Raw genomic sequence first — 26,958 nt, forward strand, 5'->3', positions numbered from 1 at the left:
ATTTTAATTTAAGACTTTTGAATCAGTCACCATCCACTCCATTGTTCCATTGATTTGGGCCACTATTTGCATGCATCACGGCATAGTGGATCACAGCTGTACACTTTTAGAGAGTTGATAAATGGTCAGGATGTCAAGATTAGAAACAACTGCCACTGACTTCTGCAATTGCCCTTTCAAAAAGCAACTTATACGTATGCTACAGGTCATACCATCAAAGGCTAAAATACTGAATTAGGAAATCCCTTTTAGCAATAACAAATGGTCCAATACTAATGATTCCTTCCCCTTCAGTGTCTACGATGCAGAATGTAGTTATAATGTGGGTTTTCCTCGCTTGTTAACCATGCTTTCTTTCACAGCTGATTGCTCCTGTAGAAATCAGAATACATCTGAAGTCCAAACAGCTGGAAAAATACCAAGATGTCCTGAAGGAACTCCTAGCAGAGATGTTACCAGATACTCAGAACGGTAATATATAGGAACCTCAAAATCCACTTCTCTTTCACTTTGGGAGATCCCCTCTGTATAAAGTTTCTTGGAATAGCCTCACTTTCATACTCAGGTTTGTACCGAAGACCATAAATCGGAAACCCTTCTCCTATCAGCATTGTTCAGAGACTACAGAAAGCTCAACCCAACTGCATTTTCAGTTTGCAAATTAAGTTTGGAAAAGTGATTTGTTTGGATTACAATACCCAGAATCCACAACCACTGGCCTCTCTTGCCGTGGAATGCTGGTTATCTATAAAGTTACTTCCCCACACTTTGCTTCTCCAGAACATACAGGACAGTAGTAATGTATTGATGAAGGAAAATCAATGGGGGGGGAGAGTCATTTTGATGTTCAAAAGGAGATATACATAGGTATATTTCAGTACAAAAAAAGGGAGCTCATATTTTGATTACCTTGGTTACTATCGCAAAAAGAGAGGGAAATTGAACAAGCTACAGAAAAGGGGAAAAGTCAACTCAAACTGATTGTATCTGTTTGCAGTAGACTGGGGTGGAGGAAAGCAAGGGCTGAAGGACTGCTGGGATATGACAGCATCAACACACACACACACACACAGAGAGAGAGAGAGAGAGAGAGAGAGAGAGAGAGAGAGAGAGAGAGAGAGGAGTCTTCTCTCTGAGCTCATCTGCAGTCTTCATGGAAGTCTGAGCAGCAATGGATTTTCTCAGAAACAAACAATACACGATTGCAGGGTATCTCTGTTGTGATGCAACATATTTGAGAATAATTTGGTTAAAATTAATGACTCCCAATTGGTTTGAATAGCCAGAGTCATTAATTTTACACACACACACACCCAAAAGCCTGCTCCTGATGGAAATGAAAACAACCAGAATTCATGTCTTGATATACTGTACTGTAGTTTGTTCCAGCTGCTTGAAAGTGCCTCCTTCCTAAGAAGAGGTCTAAGCTGAAGGCTGAGGTCTGTAATGATGACTGCCTAAGTTTCCAAATTTACCACTCTGCCACTGAAGATAAGATTGACAACCTTTTTTCACAGCTGGAGAGTCATAGCTTCCACACCCTTCTCAAAGAATAATCACATGTTTCCAGAAATTTAAAAAAATCTGAACACAATTAGAAACTTGTATCGCCATAAAAGCAAGGTAATCTGTGAGTTTACATTGATAGTGCAATGGCTCCATTTTTTCTGGCTTTCCGTACTTTTCTTGTGTGATGTAGTAACTAAGGTGATGGACTGAGATTCAAGAGCCCCATATTCAGATCACCGTTTGGGCACACGCAGCCACACCATCACAGATTTGTTAAAAGACCATAATATTATATCCATTTCCATCAAGTTTTGAGTCACTTTTATATACTGCATAATACTACATAGGTACTGTAGAAATACATGTATACTGTAGGAGTACATCGGAGTTTATGTACATGGATGAGGCTGTGTGATCATGAAACTCAATCACATTGAAACAGTGAGACTATTACACTTCAACCCTTGTAAAAAAAACAGGTATGAGGAAATGAAACTGACCTTAGTATCATGTTGAATAACTAACAACCTTTGACTATGCACAGAAAAATATTCAGATTACTTATGCATCCATAACTGGAGAGAGATATTCAAAAATGTGAGCCAAGCTCTTCTAAAATTTAATTAACAAAATCTTGTGCTTCGTATATCATAACTGGAATAGTCTAATGAAAGAGGATGATCAATCATGCTACAAGGACGGTGGGTGCTTCCTTCCATGATATGCAGATCTCACACCAGCATTGCTATGGTAATCTGATTTATTCCAAGCAGCTTTTAGTTATTGATATCACCTTTTTTTCATGTGGCAGATTAGGAAGATCCAGCTTTAAGCTTGCATAGTATTGATTCATAGGCTTTCATTTTTTCTTGTTTCATCTCTTTGTAGTTAACTGACATTCTGAAAAAAACCAGAAGACAAGTGAGGGACTTCCTACAAATCTGCAAGACTCCACTAAATGAAAATGCTGCCTGTGAGCCTCTGTACTGCAGAAAGAAAACATGCTTATGCAAGCTAATAAAACATGAAACTTAAATATATGATTAACTTGTTCATTTTAAAGGATTTAGAATTATATCCGAGAAAAGAAAAGGAAGATGTCACTGAAAATCATTTTGTATTTCTAGGAAAGATTAAAATTCCACACAGCAATATCGAAATGTTTCATAAACTCAAGTAATTAAGATTGCAATCTTACATACACCTACCTATGACTAAACCAGTTGAACAAAATGGGGCTCACTTCTGAGTAGATACTAAGAGCACTTGCCATTCCTAGAGTCTAGTGAAGGATTACACTTAGGGGTTGTGAAGCACAAAGCAATTTTAGCTGGACAGGAAAGCCTGCCTCCAACCATATGTGCAACTGCCATTGCTTGCTGCTGCTGGCCCAGGAAAGTGAAGCAGATGGGTTTGAGGGATGGGATTCTAAGGTGTACATTAGTAGTAGGATAGTGGTAGCTTTATTCAATCTCAATTTTGACAGGTGCCACGCCCCCTTTTGGGACCCTGGACCGGAAGGGGAGGGACTTCCGGCGCCTAGGCTGGACCCAGGCCCCTTCCGGCGGAAGGGGTGGTCCGAACGGTGACGTCAGGGGTTGTGGGGGTCCCCGTGGGCCTATAGGGGTCTTTCCCTAGAGGCCGGGGTCCCCCGTGACCCTAGGGGTGCCTGAGGATTGGACCCCGAGGGGTTGTGCCACCCCACGACCCCGTAGGCCAATGGGGAGCGGTTGGAGGTCCTTGGCTAGAAAAGGGGTGGTCGTAGACCATGTCTCGGCTTGCCCCAGCCCCCTGCGTGACGTCAGGGATTTCGGGTGGGCCCGTGAGCCTATAGGAGCCTTTTCCTAGAGGCAGGGGTCCCCCGTGACCCTGGGGTGGCCTGAGGATTGGTCCCCGAGGTTGCGTGCCACCCCACGACCCCGTAGACCAATGGGGAGCGGTTGGAGGTCCTTGGCTAGAAAAGGGGTGGTCGTAGACCATGTCTCGGCTTGCCCCAGCCCCCTGCGTGACGTCAGGGATTTCGGGGGGGCCCGTGAGCCTATAGGAGCCTTTTCCTAGAGGCAGGGGTCCCCCGTGACCCTGGGGTGGCCTGAGGATTGGTCCCCGAGGTTGCGTGCCACCCCACGACCCCGTAGACCAATGGGGAGCGGTTGGAGGGCCTTGGCTGGAAAAGGGGTGGTCGTAGGACATGCCTCAACATGCCTTTAGGCCGCTGGGGGCTGAAATTCACACCAGGGATTTTGGGGGCCCTTCTGATATGCTGTAACAGTAAATTAAATAATTAGACCTTCTAAATGGGAGACAATTTTAAAGCCATGGTTAGTAAACAAGAACAACAAGCTTCTTCTCTTACGAATGATTTTGGGGACCTTCTGATATAGTGTAACAATAAATTAAATAATTAGACTTTTCTAAATAGGAGACAATTTTAAAACAATGGTTAAAACAAACAAACAAACCTTTTGTTACGATATAGCTGTTTAAGCCTTTTTCACGATTTCTACTCTTATGTTATATAGAAACTAGGATTTCTCATTGCAACAAATCAAATTTACCCCAAGGGCTTCCCTTGAGAATGTGCAGTAACAAAGGTTGCAACTTAAAGACCTGTTTGTAATTTGCGGAAGGTTGGGCGAGGCTGAAGGGGGTTTGGCTAGAAAACGGGTGGCCCTAGGGCATGTCTCGGCAAGCCCTTAGGCCGCCTGGGGCTGAAATTCCACAGCGGTGATTTCAGGGACCTTCTGTGCATGCTCACAGCAGAGACCGGGACACTTGCACCCACCCCAAGGTTGCTACCAGGGGCTTGTGGGGTTTTTCATGCCCCCTGTGCCCCCTCCAAGTCTCAGAGAGAGCTTGCCTGAAGACCCAGAAAATCTAAGAATAAAATGCAGATCTGCAGAAGCCCTATTCCTATTTACCACAAAGCCAAAGCAAACAAAAGTGCAAGAAAGTCAGCCTGCACCCTGATGGGGGGTGTGTGTGTGATGAGGAGGATCTTTATTTTATTTATTTATTTGATTTATACCCTGCCCATCTGGTCTAAAAGACCACAATACAAAAAAACACACACAAACAGAATACAACAATAGAATAGAAAATACATAAGGAGAGAATAAACAGAAAAGTCAGATATTAACTGGAGGGAAGGCCTGAATGTATAGCCATGTTTTTAATTGACTTTTAAAAGTGCCCAAAGTGGGGACCGCATGGATCTCAGGAGGGAGATTGTTCCAGAGGCGAGGAGTCACCACCAAGAAGGCCCGGTTTCGTGTTCTTTCCTTCCAGGGATCCCAGGGCGTTAGGCTCCTTAACCTCACCTCATGGCTCATGCGGGTAATCCGAGTAGATCCACCATATTTATGTGTGGATGCTGTTGTACCTGGTCACAATAAATTAAATAAATATACCTACCTTCTAGTACCACTATCAAAATCATCAGTGTTTCTAGAGTGTGTTAAGTTGTATTTCCACAATGATGGGTGATCAAAGATATTGAAGATTTACCAAGTAATATTTCTACATTGTCACCTTAACCAATTTCCATCCTCTGTGGCTCCTTCTTCAAATTACAAAAATAAAACCCACTTAGCAGTACACATTTATAAAAAGTTAAAACAATTATTTATTGCAAGGAATCAGCGCAGTTTGGCTGTGAGGTGAAAAAATAAGTCATTTCTGTTTCCCAACGAAAAGCACTGGACAGCAGGATCACTGAAATTTCAGACACTTGAATGCAGATTTAGTAGGTAGGCATGAAATAGTAAGGAGCAATAAGTAGAACAGTATACAATCCCCCCATGCTTTTAGTAAAATGACTTTAATACTCTCCAAAGTAAAAATGTTTTCCACATGTTTATACCCAAGGAAGATTCCTAGAATCTCTCTCTCTCCCTGTGTGTGTGTTAAAGCCCCTTTTGATTTTCCAGGCATCCTTCATAGAGCTTTGAGCCATAGCCTTCTCAACATCTTTCACAAACAAAATCGTCAAGTTAAGAAAGTCAAAGTGACCATCCGCCCTCAAATGCCTAGAGACTTTTGAAATAAGCTTGCAACTTAAAAGACCATGTGCCACCAATCTTCAACATCTCCGGCTCCTTCTGCAAAATACAAAAAACACCCACTATGAAGTGTACATTTTAAAAAAAGTTAAAACAATTATTTATTGCAAGGAATCAGCACAGTCTGGCTGTTAGGTGAAATTTCACTGAGATTTCAGACGCTTGAATTCACATCACAATCAGGTCAGCTCAGGACCAAATAGGTCCAAAGCCGAACTGTCAAAAGGGTGCTCCAGAGAGAGCTGCGAGGGAGTGCTAATAGTTTATGAATTAAACTCAGTTTCAATACTCAGAATCCTCAGTGCTGAAAAAAGTGTTAAGAAATTCTAAAATGTTGAGCTTGCTGAGGATGTCTTGCCTGCCTGGCATAGTTAGTCCATTTTCCTGCAACACAGAAAGGGAAAAGAAGGGTTTATTTCTTTGCACATCTAGTATAAGTGAAACTCTAACCATGGCACATGTAAAGCAAAAGGCTACATCGTTTTTGTTTTTTTGTCTGAATGCAGTCAGAGGGTTAGAGCAGGTCAATATACAGCTATGGTTCTCAACCTTAGTATTGGTACACCCCAAGGAGATATGCTGAGGCCTCTGCACCATGCCCAATATACATAGGTTTGTATTTCTGCTTTTAACAGCCATACCAGTGTTACGTTCACAGAGGATACCACAGTAGGGTGCCTCATACTGGAGGAACTGTACAGGGCCCGTTGTCTTTCAAAAGCACAAAATACTCTAAAGGGCACCTCCCCTCCTGGACATTCTTTGTTTGAACGACGGTCATCAGGAAGACGATATAAATCTATTAAAACAAGGACAAACTGATTTAAAAACCAAGCATAATGGGAACTTGAGTGTCTTGTTATGCCCAACCTGTAACAAGGTTCCTAATAATTTAGAAGGGATGGTTTCCAGGGAGGCCGGCATGCAGGGGGGTAAGCTCCCTAAGAGCTGTACCACCTCTCTTCTTTTCTATAAATATTTTCATTTAGGAAAAATTGCAGGCTGGGGCAATGAACCTGAATCTCACCCTCCCTGAAACATCAACCATGTAGTGCACAAGGTACACAGCCCTTCTCCCCTACACCCTGTTCTGTGCCATTATTAGCACTTTTCTACCACAAGCAACAAAGAGATGTTTATAGTTTTGTTTTAAGTCATGGTTTCTATAGTTTCATCCTGAAAAGAGGTTTGAGACATTTGAACCCACATCAGAATCTGGTCAGCTCAGGACCAAATAGGTCCAAAACCGACCTGTCAAAAGGGTGCTCCAGAAAGAGCTGTGAGGGAGTGCTAATGGTTTATGAATGAAACTCAATTTCAATATTCAAAATCCTCAGGGCTGGAAAAAAATGTTAAGAAATTCTAAAGTGTTGAGCTTGCTGAGCCTGTCCACTTTCCTGCAACACAAAAAGGGCAAAGAGGGGTTTATTTCCATTTTTTTTTCTGAGCACAGTCAAAAGGTCTATCTAATAGCAGCAGCAACTTTGAATTTCCTGTTTGGGGATACAGATCCCAGAGACCCCAAACCAGCGTGGCTGTTGTTCTGTGAGATGTAGTCTAAATTCTGAATTAATATAAATAATAGTCACAAATACCTAAAAACTTCAGCAGCAATTTATGTTGGAGTTATTTTAGCCTCATATGCAGCCTTTAGTAGATATGATGGGAGATACCTTTCTGGGGGTGAGGTGACTATCAGTAACCAAATATTCCTGACCATGTCTCCAATATCAAAGAGGACATCTCTTTATGACCAAATGTTCCTGCCCTGTCTCCAATGGCATCTCTTTGTTTAAGTGACTTTCCCCCCCTTTTTAGTCATTTTTGAAATTGTAAATAGTCTGTTGAGGCCCTGTTGTTCAAAGCATGCTTGTTTTTAGTTTTCTGATAGCTGTTCAACTGTAAGTAAATTAAATCTTTTTATTTTGTCTCCTGCTAATGTTTCAATGTGGGTTACTGCAGTGGGGGTTACTGAGCCTGTAGGGCCAGCTGATGAGCAAAAGGGGGGGGGTGTACTAACCTTGGGGGAACTTGAAGCTATTCAGTTTTGTCAAACCTTACAATTAACCTGAGCAGATAGAGTAATTTAACCAAAAAAACATTGAAGCTGCAAAATACAAAACAAGACCAAATTGATTTAAAACATTGCATAATGTGAATTGAGTGCTTTTGCAGCCTGTGGTAATGCACCTGAAATTCTCCATCCCTGAAAATATCTACAGTGCAGTTATAGTGTGCCCTGAGACCTGTTTGCTAACCTGAATATTCAGTTATATAGCAGTCACAGCAAGGAAACTTCATTTTCATGACATACAATACTTTTACATAACTAAATGTATTAACTAATTGTATCATAGTTAACTTACTCAACAAATGTCTGCTAGACATAACCTGTCTTAACTAATGTGGGCTTTAAGTCTCAAAGGACAAGCTTCTCCCGCTTCTGAGATTATACATATTAGTTTGCTTTGTTTGGCTATTGGTCTTCAGAATTTAAGCATGCAGCTCCTTGGAAGGCTAGTTTCACAAAGTGTGTAGGATTGTTTTAATTCTTGAACAGAATGGCATCTTTTCTGTGCAGGCCTCTCCAGGAAGTTAGAATTCAAGTTAACTTTTTAAAAAAGTTGAACTAATGTCACCAGGAAGACGATATAGAACTATTAAAACAAGGCCAGAAATTCCCTGGGAGTGTGACAGCAATGATAAACCATCTCCTTGAACATTTCTCATATTATTAGGGTTGCCACATTTCAGAAGCATCAATTTTTCGGGGGTCAGCATTCTTTATGGTCCAGCTCTCACTTCCATACATCGCTACAGGAAAAACCATATTTTTGACTATGTGGCCCTTTGTTGGCAAGGTGATATCTCTACTTTTTAAGATGCTTATTTGCATTTTCCCACATTCATGGGAATTTTGTTCTGTTTTAAAGGTGTTTGGGAAATGCCTAGACAGTGTCTGGATTCAGGAATGGTGTGGATTGGGGCATTTTCTAAAGAACACAGGACAGGTTGGCCCCAATCTGTATAATCCCTTTATTTGTGTACAGCGGGGGTTGGAGGCTTCTACACAACATAACTCAAAGATAAAACAACACAGAAATCATTCAAACAGGTATTACAGCTATTCTTAATAATCTCTTATTTCTTAATGTACATTCTGTTAGACTAGCATCCCTGAAAGGTAATGGAGAATGTTAACACAGGACATGTCCAATAGCTTTAGGAGACAATGCTGTGCTGAAGATCCAGCAGATGAGAAGCAAAAGAGGCTGGCAGATATGATGGCAAAATGTCTGAAAATAGACAGGGTCGAGCACAAAGAGTAGCATGCCTATCCTATACCCCCATCAGACACAATACCTCCAGACAGGACTGTTTTGCACCAGCCCTGAGACTAGGCACCAAGAATTTCTGACCCACTCATTTTAAAGGGATGCAGAAAATATTAAAACAAACACAAAGCAAAACAAAAACCTTCCACTGTGCAGAATGTTACTTTTAACAGTGGAACTTTTGTGTGTTATTATATTGACAAAAACAATAGAAAAATTTAAAAAAGATAAAAGACAAAAACATTGTGGCATTGTGGCCTCTTAAAGACTCTCTGCTAAAGTTGCAGCATGGCCCTAACAGAACTACAAAAAATATCTTTTGATAGGGGGGGGGGCATTTCTTTCAAAACATTTAAAAAACAATAGGGGGCACAATTAAATAAAGCAAAAAATGTTTCCTCATGTTCATTTGTGTTATCTCAGAGAAACAGACCACCCCTCCCCCACGTGCTCTGTTGGGCCATTTAACCTTCACTATGCCTTTGAAAAGGGAGGGGGACTCTTCCTTTGAAAAAGCAGGGACAGGCATTCTAAAATCTTAACATTCCCCCACCCCCACCCCCCTTCCCAACCATTGCATAATGCTAAAAAACTTATTTTTCCAGTGGCCCAAATAAAATGGCCGCTCTATTTCTTCCCAGCCCCCACCCCACCCCCAATTCAAAAGCAGGGATCTTACCTCAGCCTCCAACAGCCATGTGGGGAAAGGAAAGAGATGAACGACCCGGGGTTTTTTAAAACCCACAAGGCCCCTTAGAACAGCCTATCAGCAGGCTCGTATCCATAGGCTGAGGCTGAGGAGGAGGAGCTGAAACAAACAGTTAAACTACTACAAACAGTTTTTGGACTACAGATCCCAGAATGCATCTGGGCTAGACACTTTCATCATTACATTCAAGACAGCAAACCCCCCCCCCCTCCCCCCAGGTTTCTCAGATAGACATACAATAATGGAATGAATTGTACAATATTTTGAAGTTTGTTTGTGGCCATGGGAGATAGGGAATGTTACAGAAAAATGAATGCAGACTTCCAAATAATAGCAAGGAGAGACAAGAGGAAATTCTTAATCAAACAGTGTACAGAAATAGAGGAAAATAATAGAAAGGGAAATCCAGAAAGCTGTTCAAGAAAATTGGAGCTGTTAAAAGTTAGTTTTATGCAAAGATGGACATGGTAAAGGGCAAAAATGGTAGGGCGGTAACAGAGCAAGACATCAAGAAGAGGTGGCAAAAAGACACAGAGGAATTATACCAGAAAGATCTGGATGGCTTGGACAACCCCAGATAGGTTGATTGCTGACCTTAAGCCAGATATCCTGGAGAGTGAAGTCAAGTGGGACTTAGAAAGCATGGCTAACCACAAGGACAGTGGATGTGATGGCATGCCATTGGAACTATTTAAAATCTTAAAAGATGAAGCTATTAAGGTGGTATACTCAACAGGCCTGCCAGTTTGGAAAAATCAGCAGTGACCTTAGGTTTTTGATGTTGAGTTTCAGACCATTTTTGCGGTCTCCTCTTTTACCCTCATTAAGAGGTTCTTTAATTCCTCCTCACTTTCTGACATCAAAGGGGTATCATTTGTCTATCTGAGGCTGTTGATTCCAGCAATATTAATTACGGATTGGGATTCATCTAGTCCAGCCTTTCACACGATGTATTCTGTATATAAGTTAAATAAGCTGGGGGACAACATACAGGCTTGTCGGCCTCCTTTCCCCGTTTTGACCCCATAAGTTGTTCTATAGCCATTTCTAACTGTTGGCACGTATCCCACATAGAGGATTTCTAAGGAGTTAGATAAAGTAGTCAGACACTCCCTTTTCTTTAAGGATTTGCCCATAGTATGCTGTGGTCCACACAAAGGTTTTTGCGTAGTCAATGACGGAGTAGCTGTTTTTCTGGAACTCTCTGACTTTCTCCCTAATTCAGCGCATGTTAGCATTATAGTTCCTAGACTCCCTTCAAATCCATATTTTATTTTTGGGACTTCTCAGTCCACATACTGCTGAAGCCTTCCTTGAAGATTTTGAGCATAATCTTGCTAGCGTATGAAATTATTGTAAATGTACAGTAGTTGCAGCTTTCTTTGCCAGAGTTTTGTTATAAGAAGTTGATGATCAGCGCCACAATATTGTTTTTGCTGAATGAATAGAGCTTCTCTACGGCGTTAATGTTTGACTTTTCTCGAGGTTGATGCAATGTGTTTGTCTGGGAAACCTACGGTAGACAGTAGATACAGAATTTGATGCGGAGATGTCATCAATATATTAAATATAAGGTTTATTCTGCAATCCATACAGAATCTTGCAGTATATGACCAAAATCCCCTTCTTTCCATTCATCCTCCTTATATCAATACAGCTGTCCTTCAAATTTTTTCCCATCCTACTAAATCTTAAAAAGAACAATCTCTCTAATTGCTATCTACTTGCACAATCGTTCAGGGGTCTAAGTCTTAGACTGAATTTAAAGCAATAAAAATTTAAATACAAGAAAATATCTCAGGTTTTTTAGTCTATATAGGACAACTGAAACCACAATTAGGATATGTGAACCTGTAAAGTCTAATTCATTAGAAATATACATGCGCTTCCATGTAAGTTTCAAAATAAATATTTTCCACTGCTGACCTTAAGCCTCTCTCTGTACATTTTCTCGACATATCCATTTCTCCATACACATTCTTTAAATACCCTGAGATGCTAGGAACAGAACCACCTACATCAGATCCATGTGCTCTGCAAATGGGATGTAAATTCTCCCTCCAAGGGCTACCACATAACTAATGTTGTATAATTAATGCAAACCCAGTGAGTTGTTCGCCTGTTCCAATCTACAGTTCAGTTAAGCTGCAAGGCCTGTTACAACATGTTCACTATTCCATTATTGTATGTCTATCTGAGAAACCTGGGGGGAGGGGGGGGGGTTTGCTGTCTTGAATGTAATGATGAAAGTGTCTAGCCCAGATGCATTCTGGGATCTGTAGTCCAAAAACTGTTTGTAGTAGTTTAACTGTTTGTTTCAGCTCCTCCTCCTCAGCCTCAGCCTATGGATAGGAGCCTGCTGATAGGCTGTTCTAAGGGGCCTTGTGGGTTTTAAAAAACCCCGGGTCGTTCATCTCTTTCCTTTCCCCACATGGCTGTTGGAGGCTGAGGTAAGATCCGTGCTTTTGAATGGGGGGGGGGGGGCGCTGGGAAGAAATAGAGCAGCCATTTTATTTGGGCCACTGGAAAATAAGTTTTTTAGCATTATGCAATGGTTGGGAAGGGGGTGGGGATGGGGGAATGTTAAGATTTTAGAATGCCTGTCCCTGCTTTTTCAAAGGAAGAGTCCCCCTCCCTTTTCAAAGGCATAGTGAAGGTTAAATGGCCCAACAGAGCACGTGGGGGAGGGGTGGTCTGTTTCTCTGAGATAACACAAATGAACATGAGGAAACATTTTTTGCTTTATTTAATTGTGCCCCCTATTGTTTTTTAAATGTTTTGAAAGAAATGCCCCCCCTATCAAAAGATATTTTTTGTAGTTCTGTTAGGGCCATGCTGCAACTTTAGCAGAGAGTCTTTAAGAGGCCACAATGCCACAATGTTTTTGTCTTTGATCTTTTTTAAATTTTTCTATTGTTTTTGTCAATATAATAACACACAAAAGTTCCACTGTTAAAAGTAACATTCTGCACAGTGGAAGGTTTTTGTTTTGCTTTGTGTTTGTTTTAATATTTTCTGCATCCCTTTAAAATGAGTGGGGCAGAAATTCTTGGTGCCTAGTCTCAGGGCTGGTGCAAAACAGTCCTGTCTGGAGGTATTGTGTCTGATGGGGGTATAGGATAGGCATGCTACTCTTTGTGCTCGACCCTGTCTATTTTCAGACATTTTGCCATCATATCTGCCAGCCTCTTTTGCTTCTCATCTGCTGGATCTTCAGCACAGCATTGTCTCCTAAAGCTATTGGACATGTCCTGTGTTAACATTCTCCATTACCTTTCAGGGATGCTAGTCTAACAGAATGTACATTAAGAAATAAGAGATTATTAAGAATAGCTGTAATACCTGTTTGAATGATTTCTGTGTTGTTTTATCTTTGAGTTATGTTGTGTAGAAGCCTCCAACCCCCGCTGTACACAAATAAAGGGATTATACAGATTGGGGCCAACCTGTCCTGTGTTCTTTAGAAAATGCCCCAATCCACACCATTCCTGAATCCAGACACTGTCTAGGCATTTCCCAAACACCTTTAAAACAGAACAAAATTCCCATGAATGTGGGAAAATGCAAATAAGCATCTTAAAAAGTAGAGATATCACCTTGCCAACAAAGGGCCACATAGTCAAAAATATGGTTTTTCCTGTAGCGATGTATGGAAGTGAGAGCTGGACCATAAAGAATGCTGACCCCCGAAAAATTGATGCTTCTGAAATGTGGCAACCCTAATAATATGAGAAATGTTCAAGGAGATGGTTTATCATTGCTGTCACACTCCCAGGGAATTTCTGGCCTTGTTTTAATAGTTCTATATCGTCTTCCTGGTGACATTAGTTCAACTTTTTTAAAAAGTTAACTTGAATTCTAACTTCCTGGAGAGGCCTGCACAGAAAAGATGCCATTCTGTTCAAGAATTAAAACAATCCTACACACTTTGTGAAACTAGCCTTCCAAGGAGCTGCATGCTTAAATTCTGAAGACCAATAGCCAAACAAAGCAAACTAATATGTATAATCTCAGAAGCGGGAGAAGCTTGTCCTTTGAGACTTAAAGCCCACATTAGTTAAGACAGGTTATGTCTAGCAGACATTTGTTGAGTAAGTTAACTATGATACAATTAGTTAATACATTTAGTTATGTAAAAGTATTGTATGTCATGAAAATGAAGTTTCCTTGCTGTGACTGCTATATAACTGAATATTCAGGTTAGCAAACAGGTCTCAGGGCACACTATAACTGCACTGTAGATATTTTCAGGGATGGAGAATTTCAGGTGCATTACCACAGGCTGCAAAAGCACTCAATTCACATTATGCAATGTTTTAAATCAATTTGGTCTTGTTTTGTATTTTGCAGCTTCAATGTTTTTTTGGTTAAATTACTCTATCTGCTCAGGTTAATTGTAAGGTTTGACAAAACTGAATAGCTTCAAGTTCCCCCAAGGTTAGTACACCCCCCCCCTTTTGCTCATCAGCTGGCCCTACAGGCTCAGTAACCCCCACTGCAGTAACCCACATTGAAACATTAGCAGGAGACAAAATAAAAAGATTTAATTTACTTACAGTTGAACAGCTATCAGAAAACTAAAAACAAGCATGCTTTGAACAACAGGGCCTCAACAGACTATTTACAATTTCAAAAATGACTAAAAAGGGGGGGAAAGTCACTTAAACAAAGAGATGCCATTGGAGACAGGGCAGGAACATTTGGTCATAAAGAGATGTCCTCTTTGATATTGGAGACATGGTCAGGAATATTTGGTTACTGATAGTCACCTCACCCCCAGAAAGGTATCTCCCATCATATCTACTAAAGGCTGCATATGAGGCTAAAATAACTCCAACATAAATTGCTGCTGAAGTTTTTAGGTATTTGTGACTATTATTTATATTAATTCAGAATTTAGACTACATCTCACAGAACAACAGCCACGCTGGTTTGGGGTCTCTGGGATCTGTATCCCCAAACAGGAAATTCAAAGTTGCTGCTGCTATTAGATAGACCTTTTGACTGTGCTCAGAAAAAAAAATGGAAATAAACCCCTCTTTGCCCTTTTTGTGTTGCAGGAAAGTGGACAGGCTCAGCAAGCTCAACACTTTAGAATTTCTTAACATTTTTTTCCAGCCCTGAGGATTTTGAATATTGAAATTGAGTTTCATTCATAAACCATTAGCACTCCCTCACAGCTCTTTCTGGAGCACCCTTTTGACAGGTCGGTTTTGGACCTATTTGGTCCTGAGCTGACCAGATTCTGATGTGGGTTCAAATGTCTCAAACCTCTTTTCAGGATGAAACTATAGAAACCATGACTTAAAACAAAACTATAAACATCTCTTTGTTGCTTGTGGTAGAAAAGTGCTAATAATGGCACAGAACAGGGTGTAGGGGAGAAGGGCTGTGTACCTTGTGCACTACATGGTTGATGTTTCAGGGAGGGTGAGATTCAGGTTCATTGCCCCAGCCTGCAATTTTTCCTAAATGAAAATATTTATAGAAAAGAAGAGAGGTGGTACAGCTCTTAGGGAGCTTACCCCCCTGCATGCCGGCCTCCCTGGAAACCATCCCTTCTAAATTATTAGGAACCTTGTTACAGGTTGGGCATAACAAGACACTCAAGTTCCCATTATGCTTGGTTTTTAAATCAGTTTGTCCTTGTTTTAATAGATTTATATCGTCTTCCTGATGACCGTCGTTCAAACAAAGAATGTCCAGGAGGGGAGGTGCCCTTTAGAGTATTTTGTGCTTTTGAAAGACAACGGGCCCTGTACAGTTCCTCCAGTATGAGGCACCCTACTGTGGTATCCTCTGTGAACGTAACACTGGTATGGCTGTTAAAAGCAGAAATACAAACCTATGTATATTGGGCATGGTGCAGAGGCCTCAGCATATCTCCTTGGGGTGTACCAATACTAAGGTTGAGAACCATAGCTGTATATTGACCTGCTCTAACCCTCTGACTGCATTCAGACAAAAAAACAAAAACGATGTAGCCTTTTGCTTTACATGTGCCATGGTTAGAGTTTCACTTATACTAGATGTGCAAAGAAATAAACCCTTCTTTTCCCTTTCTGTGTTGCAGGAAAATGGACTAACTATGCCAGGCAGGCAAGACATCCTCAGCAAGCTCAACATTTTAGAATTTCTTAACACTTTTTTCAGCACTGAGGATTCTGAGTATTGAAACTGAGTTTAATTCATAAACTATTAGCACTCCCTCGCAGCTCTCTCTGGAGCACCCTTTTGACAGTTCGGCTTTGGACCTATTTGGTCCTGAGCTGACCTGATTGTGATGTGAATTCAAGCGTCTGAAATCTCAGTGAAATTTCACCTAACAGCCAGACTGTGCTGATTCCTTGCAATAAATAATTGTTTTAACTTTTTTTAAAATGTACACTTCATAGTGGGTGTTTTTTGTATTTTGCAGAAGGAGCCGGAGATGTTGAAGATTGGTGGCACATGGTCTTTTAAGTTGCAAGCTTATTTCAAAAGTCTCTAGGCATTTGAGGGCGGATGGTCACTTTGACTTTCTTAACTTGACGATTTTGTTTGTGAAAGATGTTGAGAAGGCTATGGCTCAAAGCTCTATGAAGGATGCCTGGAAAATCAAAAGGGGCTTTAACACACACACAGGGAGAGAGAGAGATTCTAGGAATCTTCCTTGGGTATAAACATGTGGAAAACATTTTTACTTTGGAGAGTATTAAAGTCATTTTACTAAAAGCATGGGGGGATTGTATACTGTTCTACTTATTGCTCCTTACTATTTCATGCCTACCTACTAAATCTGCATTCAAGTGTCTGAAATTTCAGTGATCCTGCTGTCCAGTGCTTTTCGTTGGGAAACAGAAATGACTTATTTTTTCACCTCACAGCCAAACTGCGCTGATTCCTTGCAATAAATAATTGTTTTAACTTTTTATAAATGTGTACTGCTAAGTGGGTTTTATTTTTGTAATTTGAAGAAGGAGCCACAGAGGATGGAAATTGGTTAAGGTGACAATGTAGAAATATTACTTGGTAAATCTTCAATATCTTTGATCACCCATCATTGTGGAAATACAACTTAACACACTCTAGAAACACTGATGATTTTGATAGTGGTACTAGAAGGTAGGTATATTTATTTAATTTATTGTGACCAGGTACAACAGCATCCACACATAAATATGGTGGATCTACTCGGATTACCCGCATGAGCCATGAGGTGAGGTTAAGGAGCCTAACGCCCTGGGATCCCTGGAAGGAAAGAACACGAAACCGGGCCTTCTTGGTGGTGACTCCTCGCCTCTGGAACAATCTCCCTCCTGAGATCCATGCGGTCCCCACTTTGGGCACTTTTAAAAGTCAATTAAAAACATGGCTATACATTCAGGCCTTCCCTCCAGTTAATATCTGACTTTTCTGTTTATTCTCTCCTTATGTATTTTCTATTCTATTGTTGTATTCTGTTTGTGTGTGTTTTTTTGTATTGTGGTCTTTTAGACCAGATGGGCAGGGTATAAATCAAATAAATAAATAAAATAAAGATCCTCCTCATCACACACACACCCCCCATCAGGGTGCAGGCTGACTTTCTTGCACTTTTGTTTGCTTTGGCTTTGTGGTAAATAGGAATAGGGCTTCTGCAGATCTGCATTTTATTCTTAGATTTTCTGGGTCTTCAGGCAAGCTCTCTCTGAGACTTGGAGGGGGCACAGGGGGCATGAAAAACCCCACAAGCCCCTGGTAGCAACCTTGGGGTGGGTGCAAGTGTCCCGGTCTCTGCTGTGAGCATGCACAGAAGGTCCCTGAAATCACCGCTGTGGAATTTCAGCCCCAGGCGGCCTAAGGGCTTGCCGAGACATGCCCTAGGGCCACCCGTTTTCTAGCCAAACCCCCTTCAGCCTCGCCCAACCTTCCGCAAATTACAAACAGGTCTTTAAGTTGCAACCTTTGTTACTGCACATTCTCAAGGGAAGCCCTTGGGGTAAATTTGATTTGTTGCAATGAGAAATCCTAGTTTCTATATAACATAAGAGTAGAAATCGTGAAAAAGGCTTAAACAGCTATATCGTAACAAAAGGTTTGTTTGTTTGTTTTAACCATTGTTTTAAAATTGTCTCCTATTTAGAAAAGTCTAATTATTTAATTTATTGTTACACTATATCAGAAGGTCCCCAAAATCATTCGTAAGAGAAGAAGCTTGTTGTTCTTGTTTACTAACCATGGCTTTAAAATTGTCTCCCATTTAGAAGGTCTAATTATTTAATTTACTGTTACAGCATATCAGAAGGGCCCCCAAAATCCCTGGTGTGAATTTCAGCCCCCAGCGGCCTAAAGGCATGTTGAGGCATGTCCTACGACCACCCCTTTTCCAGCCAAGGCCCTCCAACCGCTCCCCATTGGTCTACGGGGTCGTGGGGTGGCACGCAACCTCGGGGACCAATCCTCAGGCCACCCCAGGGTCACGGGGGACCCCTGCCTCTAGGAAAAGGCTCCTATAGGCTCACGGGCCCCCCCGAAATCCCTGACGTCACGCAGGGGGCTGGGGCAAGCCGAGACATGGTCTACGACCACCCCTTTTCTAGCCAAGGACCTCCAACCGCTCCCCATTGGTCTACGGGGTCGTGGGGTGGCACGCAACCTCGGGGACCAATCCTCAGGCCACCCCAGGGTCACGGGGGACCCCTGCCTCTAGGAAAAGGCTCCTATAGGCTCACGGGCCCACCCGAAATCCCTGACGTCACGCAGGGGGCTGGGGCAAGCCGAGACATGGTCTACGACCACCCCTTTTCTAGCCAAGGACCTCCAACCGCTCCCCATTGGCCTACGGGGTCGTGGGGTGGCACAACCCCTCGGGGTCCAATCCTCAGGCACCCCTAGGGTCACGGGGGACCCCGGCCTCTAGGGAAAGACCCCTATAGGCCCACGGGGACCCCCACAACCCCTGACGTCACCGTTCGGACCACCCCTTCCGCCGGAAGGGGCCTGGGTCCAGCCTAGGCGCCGGAAGTCCCTCCCCTTCCGGTCCAGGGTCCCAAAAGGGGGCGTGGCACCTGTCAAAATTGAGATTGAATAAAGCTACCACTATCCTACTACTTACATTGTCATGAAAGTAGATCATGTGGCTTCCTGAATTCTCCAAATGCTTTGGCCATATTCTGGATCCAGGAAAGGTACAGAATAGATGTTTAAGGACCAAGCTATTCTATATAGATACTGTATTATTCTGTTTAGTTACTGTATTCTATATAGATATCTATTCCACATAGAATAATCTTTCATTAGAAGAAGAAATTCCTTAACTGCTGAGAGCATATGATTACCACAATAAGAGCACTCCTCATTTCATAAAGTTTGCCAATAAGATTGCTTTCTTTTATGTTATGGTCTTCAGGCATTTGTTAGAAAATCTGATTTCTGAAACTTTCTGAAACTTTCACCCTGCCTTAACCTAAGCATTATCAGGCTCTTTCCACTGCAACACAGGGAAGTTAGGAGAATCAAAAAGTGAAGCTCAGACTAGTGAAAACAACTTTCATCCTTGACCTGCTAACCAATCTCCCAAAATACTGACCACTCAAGGAAGAACAGACATGGCAGTGCTTACCAGCTGATCCTAAGAGCCTTTACACATAAACAAGCAACTGTGTTTGTTCAATATGCAATATTAATTAATTAGAGAGCTGTTATTAAAAAGAATACAAAGCAGACTATCCAGCTGGTTCAAATCTCATTCCAATCACAGATTTATTGCCCCTTTATGTAATCCACTTTCTTCTCATCCTGTATACCCCATCAAATCTGTAAAATGGGCACAAAACTATTGCCTTGCTTTGCAGAGTGAAGTATTTATAAATGATGGCCAGCGTGAACCATTTAAGTGTGCAACATACATGCTAATTACTCCTATTTCTTGTGGCACTGCCAAACTGCAAGTTGTCCCAAGATGTTTTCCGAGTGCTATTAAATGGGGTGACCAGCAACAGCCACCTTCCAAAGGGATAGCATTGTTGTGGCAGAATCCCCCGGCCAGCTCGGCAGCCTAAGAGGTTCTTGGAGGGCCTGGAGCTATCATTTCGGAGAGTAATTTCATTTTTAGTTGGTTCCATGCTCTAAATAGCACATAACAAAATATATCACTTGCCTTCAATTCTATGCAGTTCTATCTACATCTACCGATAGAACTGGGGTGTTCATCATAAAACTCACCATGATAATGCAAATGATCAAGATCTCAACCTTATATCATAATCAGGATTTAGTAATTTGATGCTTCCTTCATGCCTGCTCAGTTTATTTTCTCCTTATGCCAGTGAGGTTTAAGAAAGCACTTAATATATTACAAACTGATGCATAAATCAACCTTGGAAACAAATCTGCTCAGGAGAAAACTTACATCTACTTCCATTTTACATTAATTGCTAACCACTTAAATGCTTGACATTTGATGAAGAGCTGTCACTCTCAAGGTTGGAATGAGATCTGAACCAACTCTCAGCAGCAACAAGGTCTGAAGGCTGGGAGGAAACGGATGTTCTGTGACAAATGATATGAGGGACATAGATTCAATTCCAATCCAATTTCACACTTCCAAGTTAATGTGAATTCTTCTGTCACTCTGAATCATTGAAAAAGCCAGAGCATTGCTGCCAAAACAGTACACACACCTTTCTTCTACCTGCTTTGTTCTTTGGTACAGAATGCTGGTGTCAGTTATACCTTATGTATAATTGATGCTTATGGTTGTGGAAGTAGGCACGTGTTGCCATAGAAATAGGAACCTAATGGGCCTCCCATATCTTTCTGCATTGTGAAACCAATAAGATGCATAAAAGGTAGCAATGGCTCTGCAAGTTTGGAACCAATTCAACAAAACTTCAGCAGGCAAAACATGACCGTGTTGTTTTTGATCCACATAGCATTGCTCTGTTCCCTCAGTATTTTACTAGGTGATCTCCCCCCCCCTGCATGTGAATTGTTGTGAAAGGTGCAAAAATTCTCTGTCAAGAACACACTGAGGCTGCAAGGAAATAAAATTTTCCTAGTGTTGAACATGGAGAAGCTCAAGCTCCTTCTTGAGCTTCCACGGCAAAGGTAAATATTAAAGCTTTATATACTTTTTTCCTTTATGCAGTTAATGAGCCATTAAATAAATGGAGGATAACAGACTGGTGTTTCAGCACTGTTAGCAGCAGAATGAAAGGCAGTGTGGTGTAGTGGACAGAGTGTCAGACAAGGGCTCATGGGACCTGGGTTCAAATCCCTGCTCAGCCATGGAAACTCAGGGAGGAGGGGGCCAGTGGTAAAACAATTCCTTGTATATCTTACATACCTTAAAAACTCTGTAAGGGTTGCTATAAGGTGGACACAACTTGGCAGCGCACAACAGTGACAAATTAGTAGCACAGGGTCAACAATCTTAATCAGGATCATTGCAGGAGGATTTAATTATTCTTCCCTGGTGGTCCAAAGCATCCAAGACTAATGTTTCCAGATTCTTGCTAATTGTTTTCATCAGGGCCACTAAGAGAGGAGATTTTAACCTCTTACTCTTTTCCTTCCTGATGATCAGGAATGAAAAGAGTAATAAGGAGACAGCATGATTGCTGTCTCCTTATTGCTAACAGCAATCTTTGGCAGGTTTGCCCAGGAAAAGCGTGGCTAATTTAAAGGGCCACCAGCAGGCAACTCAACATTAATCCCAATGCCACCATCGCCACCAACAAAAAGCAATAAGAGAAACAGAGCTGACAGGAGTCCTTGCTGAAAAAGACATTAGAAAAGGGTCTTGGCCACAGCAAAGGGCACTGCTAGATAATACAGCACTATATCACACGCTATGACAAATTTCCATTTTAATTCCTTGGCACAGGCCTTGCTGCTAATGTAAAAGCAACCCAAATACGTAGTAGTGAGGACAAACAACATTTGAAAAGCACTCGGTAAACTCCATACGACAGAAGATGTGGAAAGCCTTCATCTTTGGATGAAACAATTTAAGAATATAGGCTAATCAGAACATACTTTAAAAATGGATTTTCTTACTAATATTTTTAAGTGCTTTTACAATCATTTGGCTATAGCCAACCCCCTTCCTGATTATGACCTGCTTGTAACCACTAAGCATTTGTCATCTTTTAGCCATTTTGTGTGAGTAAATACACAATTACTTTTTCCTTCCCTTCTGCCCCGATGTCTGCCTGTCTCCAATGCATTCTTCCATAATGAGGTACAACCAAAAGCAGACTGCATTCCTATCTGTATGCAGAGCAGCCCAGCTTGCTGTTTAGAAAACCTTCTCTCCCCACCATTGCCAATCATCAGCATTCAATTATCCACCATCAACTTCAGTCATTCTTGTTCACCAGCAGCAGCTCATCCAGTTTCTGAGATGGGAAACTCCATGACTGGGGTGGGGAGGCACAGTTGCAAATAAGCCTCAGAAGAAATGTATCATAATTTCTTCCTCCAATTCACCAGATGAAGTCAGAACACAAAAAGAAGGAAATGGTCCCTTAATGGTGGGGTCTAGTGGCCCCACAGCTCCTCAAATAGCTTCTTTAATGTGCAGACTAAAACCCAAACAGGATTCACCACTTCCATGGCTCAAGCCATACCATAGTATTAGTGATGGTAATGGAAATAAAAGCAGAATCTAATTCAGAACCAGCTATAAATATTTCATCAACTGAAAGAAAAAAAATGTACAACACTCCTCTCACATTCATTTTTTAAACATTACATAAAGCAGAGTAATGGCAGTGTATTAACTACAAAATTTTTCTAGTGAACTAAATCACATGGGACACTGTCTAGATGGCTCACTGAGTTAGGTAGCCAGAGCTTAGGGTTTGATTCCCCAGTGGCCTCTTGGGAGGGGGAGCTAGCCTGTGTAGCTTTGGGCTAGCTGCACAGCTCCAGATCATCTTCAGAAGGAAATGGTAAACCACTTCCAATTACTCTCTACCTAGAAAACCCATTAAGTCAGAATTGGCATGATGACACATAATCACTATTATTAAATCTCATGGCGTGTGACATACTTGCTAACCAGGTGATCTTTCCTTATCTGCTTTTGTCAAATTATTTGATACTGCTCTGCCCATACCTGTAAAACTCCACCTAAGATAGGCAGCATATTTGTGTCACCACAGAGACAATTTGAAGAAGCAGTCGGACTGGAAACACTAGTGCCTCTTCCAATGAAAGGAACTGTTTGTAAAGGCTGAGAACATTGCTTAAGAATAAGGTTATAAACATGTATGAATAAGTACTATTGGAGAAGTTCATTGCTGAGGGGGCGGAATCTGCAATTCAAGGAGAAAGCAGAGTGGTGTTTTCTGAAAGAATTCTCAAAAGGTGTGGGGGGGATTTCTTTCTCCTGCATGGAAGAAAAATTCATGAGGGAAAGAAATCCCCCTCCCTTCTTTTTCTCCTTCAATTTTGCTATTGGGGAAAAACCTGAATGACTTTGTGTTTTGTTTTGTTTTTAAGATGGACAGAAAAAAGCTCTTATAGAACCTTTTCCCTTTTGCACAAATTAAATGCTTTTCTAAAGTCAGGCTTCAGAATTCTCCCAGAGTATGCAATGTGAATTTCTTAACATAAGACAATCACCAGCATTAGAAAATGATCTTGCAACCTTTGGCATTCCTCATCCCATTGTTTTTCATAGATGAAAACTGCAGTCCAAAAACTCCGGAAGCTGTCCCTGCCCCACAAGACTTATACTTCTGAAGCTGTAATCCTACTTGTGCCTCCTTGGGAGTAAGATTTACTAAACTGATTAGGTGTGAAATCTCAGGGAACTGGCCTAAGAATTCTCTGTATGATTCCCAGATTCCAAGGTTTCAGCAGTATTGTTGATTTGATTGCTGCAGTAACAGCACTTTGCTAAGTAAATAATGTATACATTCAAGTTTCTCCTAAATTTTTTGCTCTGGAAGTTAGGGCAGATGGGGGTGGGGGGGTTTACAAGGCTTTAAAATCTCATGTGTTTTAGGCCAGAATGGGGTCTTCCCCCACTTCAAGCTCCAGGACAGCCTCAAAGGCCCTTCCAGCAACATAAACTGGAGAGGTAGTAAAACCTGTTTGGGGCTAGATACAGTGTTCCCTATTAGTGCTCCCTATTACTAGCTATCCAGTTAAGCAACATAGATTTAGCCTAACACTTCCTGGCTTTCCTCTCAGACCAGAAGCTTCTTTAATGGGCTCACTGGCCTTCATTAAATGTACACTTGTGGCTGTTAAATGAATTAAGAAATTGCTGTGTCGTTTGCACCGCCGCCTCCTTTAATAAAGAAAGCCAAACATGGCTTGATCTGATGCCCTAAATTAGAGTAAGTGATGAGAGCAAAGCGATTTTGAAAGGAGGGCACCAGGAGGGAAAAACAACACAACCAACTTTTTCTTGCACTTAACACATTCATTAAAATCAAAGGCAGAATCACTCATGAAAATAGCACGGAAATGCATCTCCTAATCAGCTGACACTACTCTATAAAGGCTCTATGTTCTCCCCTTACGACTGCACCCAGTAGAATCCAGATGAAATTTCTCACACTTCAAAGATCTCCGAGCATCTTAAAAGGGAATATAAACTGCATAAATGAGGGGAGGGGGCTTTCTCTTGTGGTGGAACTAACCAAGCAAGGCTTTTATGTATGAGCAGTCTAGCAACACCCTGTCAGCTAATACACCAAGTTGCTCTGATGACTCAAAGGAGTGCTACACAAAGCTAAATAATATATACACCACATACAATTCCTTTCCCCCTCAAGCACCACTTATAATTCTTATGATTTAGCATACATTGGAAGAAGGATAGATAGAGATAGCTTTAAATGGATAACTGCAAAGGAGTGCACAAAAAGGGGTAATACAACCCACTATCTTATGCGCCATCAGGTTGGCACTGACTTTTGCCAACCTTAATAGACATTTAAGGAGTAGTTCTACCAATGCAGCCTTCAGTGAGTTTCTATGGCTGGGCAGAGATTCAGACCCAGGTCTCCTGAGTTCTAGTCCATTACTCTGTCCACTACCCACAATGAGCACTAACACCGCTCACTAGTATGCCTCTAAAATTGAAGATTCTTCTAAAAGGAAAAATCATTCTCCCTCCCTCCCTCCCTCTCTCTGTCTCTCTCTGACACACACACATACATACATACACACATACAGAGAGAGAGAGAGAGATGGACCAGAATCCTATTGGTTACTTACAGGATAAATACAGTGGTCTAAATTGTTTACTCCTTGTATCTTTTGCTGCACTCCAACTCATGTGATTAGCACACAAAAAAGAATACAAGCAGCGGCTTATCAACTAGTGGCAATTTGCCACAGCATTTTATACCATTGCACTCACACTGGTGTAACTAACAGGATTCTGGTCAGTTATAGTTACATGTTGAGGGTGAAATGCTGTGCTTTTGCAATTGCTCAAATAAGCTTTCAGCCATCTTTAATTCTCCTAAACAACGAACAATCTCACAAATCTGACAATGTACTTTCCAAGGATTGAATGGCGCAATCAGATGATCTCATATCTAGGTCTTTCCTATGTCACTGGAAGGACAAGATGTTGGGAAGAGCAACTACAACAGCGTTGAGCTATAATAAATCCTAGTAGTCGCCAAGCTGTTATGGATATTCAAAACCTCTGAGGAACCTTACACATGGTACAGAACCACCAACATTCTTTGCTCCCTAATGAGTGAAAGAAGCACCACCCTCATGTCTCCATACAGGCAAGTATGCCACTCATGCAAACATGGTCATCAAAATCCTGTTACTTATGTTTGTCAGTGCAATTCTATCAGCATAACTTTGAGCAGCAAACTGACAGAAATCAAGAATTCAGCATAAGCATTTGCTGCTACATACCAGACATGACTCAGCATGTGACAGGAAATATTTAATGATATCTTAACCTCTGCCAAGGCACCCCTGAAATGGAGTTACGCCAGTGTAAATATACAGTAAGATTCTGCCCAATATATTAAACGATTGATAGCACAATCACAGATCCATGTAGAATATAGATATGCTAGTCCCCACTGTGTTGACATGATTATTAACTCAGAATAAAAACCAATAAACACTTTCATTTTTGGGTCAATTATTATTTCAAACACATTTACATACAACCCAGCATATACTTCCCCAAGAGTTCTTCTGTGCAGCACAATTTACAGTCAGACAATGTAATGAACAGTATATATTAACACTTCTGCTAATATGAAGTTAAGTTTAAAAAGGAAATAGAGTTTGATGGTATACGGTTATATATTTGTACATTCTGTCATGCAGCATCAACAATTTGTGTTTTACATCTCAGACCACAAACAATGACTCATGGTTCACAGCCTTAATGGTTTTTATGAAGAATAAGGCATTACCAATCTCAGCATCTCCTATAATCTAATTATTATTATCAGGAGTCCATAATTCTCAGCAACTGTAAACATTTAAATTTATAGAGGTAGAATAAAGAACCTAAAAGCCCATAAATAAATGCAAATAAAAACCTGAGAGCTGAAAGTAAGTTTCCCAGCCTTAAAAATAAATAAAAAATGTGGGGGTTGGGGAGCCCTTCCAACCATAATTTCTCACAGTTTTAAGCACTCTGAATACAAATGAATAAGATGCTTAAAGCTTATCATTTATCAAAGCACCGAAGAAGTAAATCTCTAAACACAAAATGCTTACAAATAAAAATTGATTTATATCATTGCATGAAATTATCCCAAGCAAGCATTATTTTTATCATTATGCTTACCATTTAACTTCACTTCAGAATTTGTGCACTAGCACCAGCCTCTATGCCAGTTACAGGACTGACATCGGTCACAGCTACTGGGCATACAACCTTGTAGAGAAGTCCTATGAACAGCGCCACAAATTGCCTCCTCAGAGATGACGTTATCATATGGCATGGTACAAAACACAAGTATGGAAACTGTTGAAACAGTGTCAGCATTAATGGATCAATACTCATCTCTTTGATATCACACCAGCCCTAGCAGGGAGTAGATATGATTCCTCAGTCACCAGGATCAAAGGAAAGTTAGTGTAACCTGGGGGAGGCAGTACTGCACTGGCAAAGAACAAAGCCAGCCATTTTTGGATCTTCTTTGGAAATGCCATCTTAAGCATCCTCATTCACTGGGGAATGTTGTTCTCAGTTCAACAGGACTTACTCCTCCAGTGCTGTTGCTATGTGGCATCAAAGAGATTTGTAAGGTATGTGAGATGCTTAAGGAGAGGTTTTACTGTTGCCGGCCAAACCTGGGTTCTAAGATTCTCTGGCAAGGAATCAGGCATAGACGCAACAGCTGAACCAAAGGCCCAATTTTATTTGAATAAC

The 26,958-nt window shown here is 41.3% G+C and overlaps 1 protein-coding gene and 3 long non-coding RNA genes across 4 annotated transcripts in view; 2 read left to right on the forward strand and 2 right to left on the reverse strand.

Moving 5' to 3' along the window:
- Positions 1 to 2,545, forward strand: part of MLN (motilin) — a 20,743-nt gene extending 18,198 nt beyond the window's left edge. Inside the window, exons 4-5 of the mRNA XM_020794918.3 lie at positions 363 to 471; positions 2,398 to 2,545. Coding sequence (XP_020650577.2) covers positions 363 to 471; positions 2,398 to 2,405 — 117 coding nt within the window. The 3' untranslated portion in view covers positions 2,406 to 2,545. The remainder of the gene's footprint in view (positions 1 to 362; positions 472 to 2,397) is intronic.
- LOC144588971 (uncharacterized) lies at positions 1,814 to 26,540 on the reverse strand. The gene is made up of 2 exons (XR_013544763.1): positions 26,371 to 26,540; positions 1,814 to 2,409 (listed from the first exon to the last, which is right to left on the reverse strand). It is a non-coding gene; the product is annotated as an uncharacterized LOC144588971 (long non-coding RNA).
- LOC140706567 (uncharacterized) lies at positions 5,108 to 9,761 on the reverse strand. Its single transcript, XR_012086266.2, has 2 exons — positions 9,582 to 9,761; positions 5,108 to 5,951 (listed from the first exon to the last, which is right to left on the reverse strand). It is a non-coding gene; the product is annotated as an uncharacterized LOC140706567 (long non-coding RNA).
- Positions 11,964 to 16,528, forward strand: LOC140701635 (uncharacterized). Its single transcript, XR_013544762.1, has 2 exons — positions 11,964 to 12,061; positions 15,685 to 16,528. It is a non-coding gene; the product is annotated as an uncharacterized LOC140701635 (long non-coding RNA).
- Positions 26,541 to 26,958: the final 418 nt, after the last annotated feature.

The sequence above is a fragment of the Pogona vitticeps genome, chromosome 4 (assembly GCF_051106095.1).
Source record: "Pogona vitticeps strain Pit_001003342236 chromosome 4, PviZW2.1, whole genome shotgun sequence".
Classification (NCBI taxonomy): Eukaryota; Metazoa; Chordata; class Lepidosauria; order Squamata; family Agamidae; genus Pogona; species Pogona vitticeps.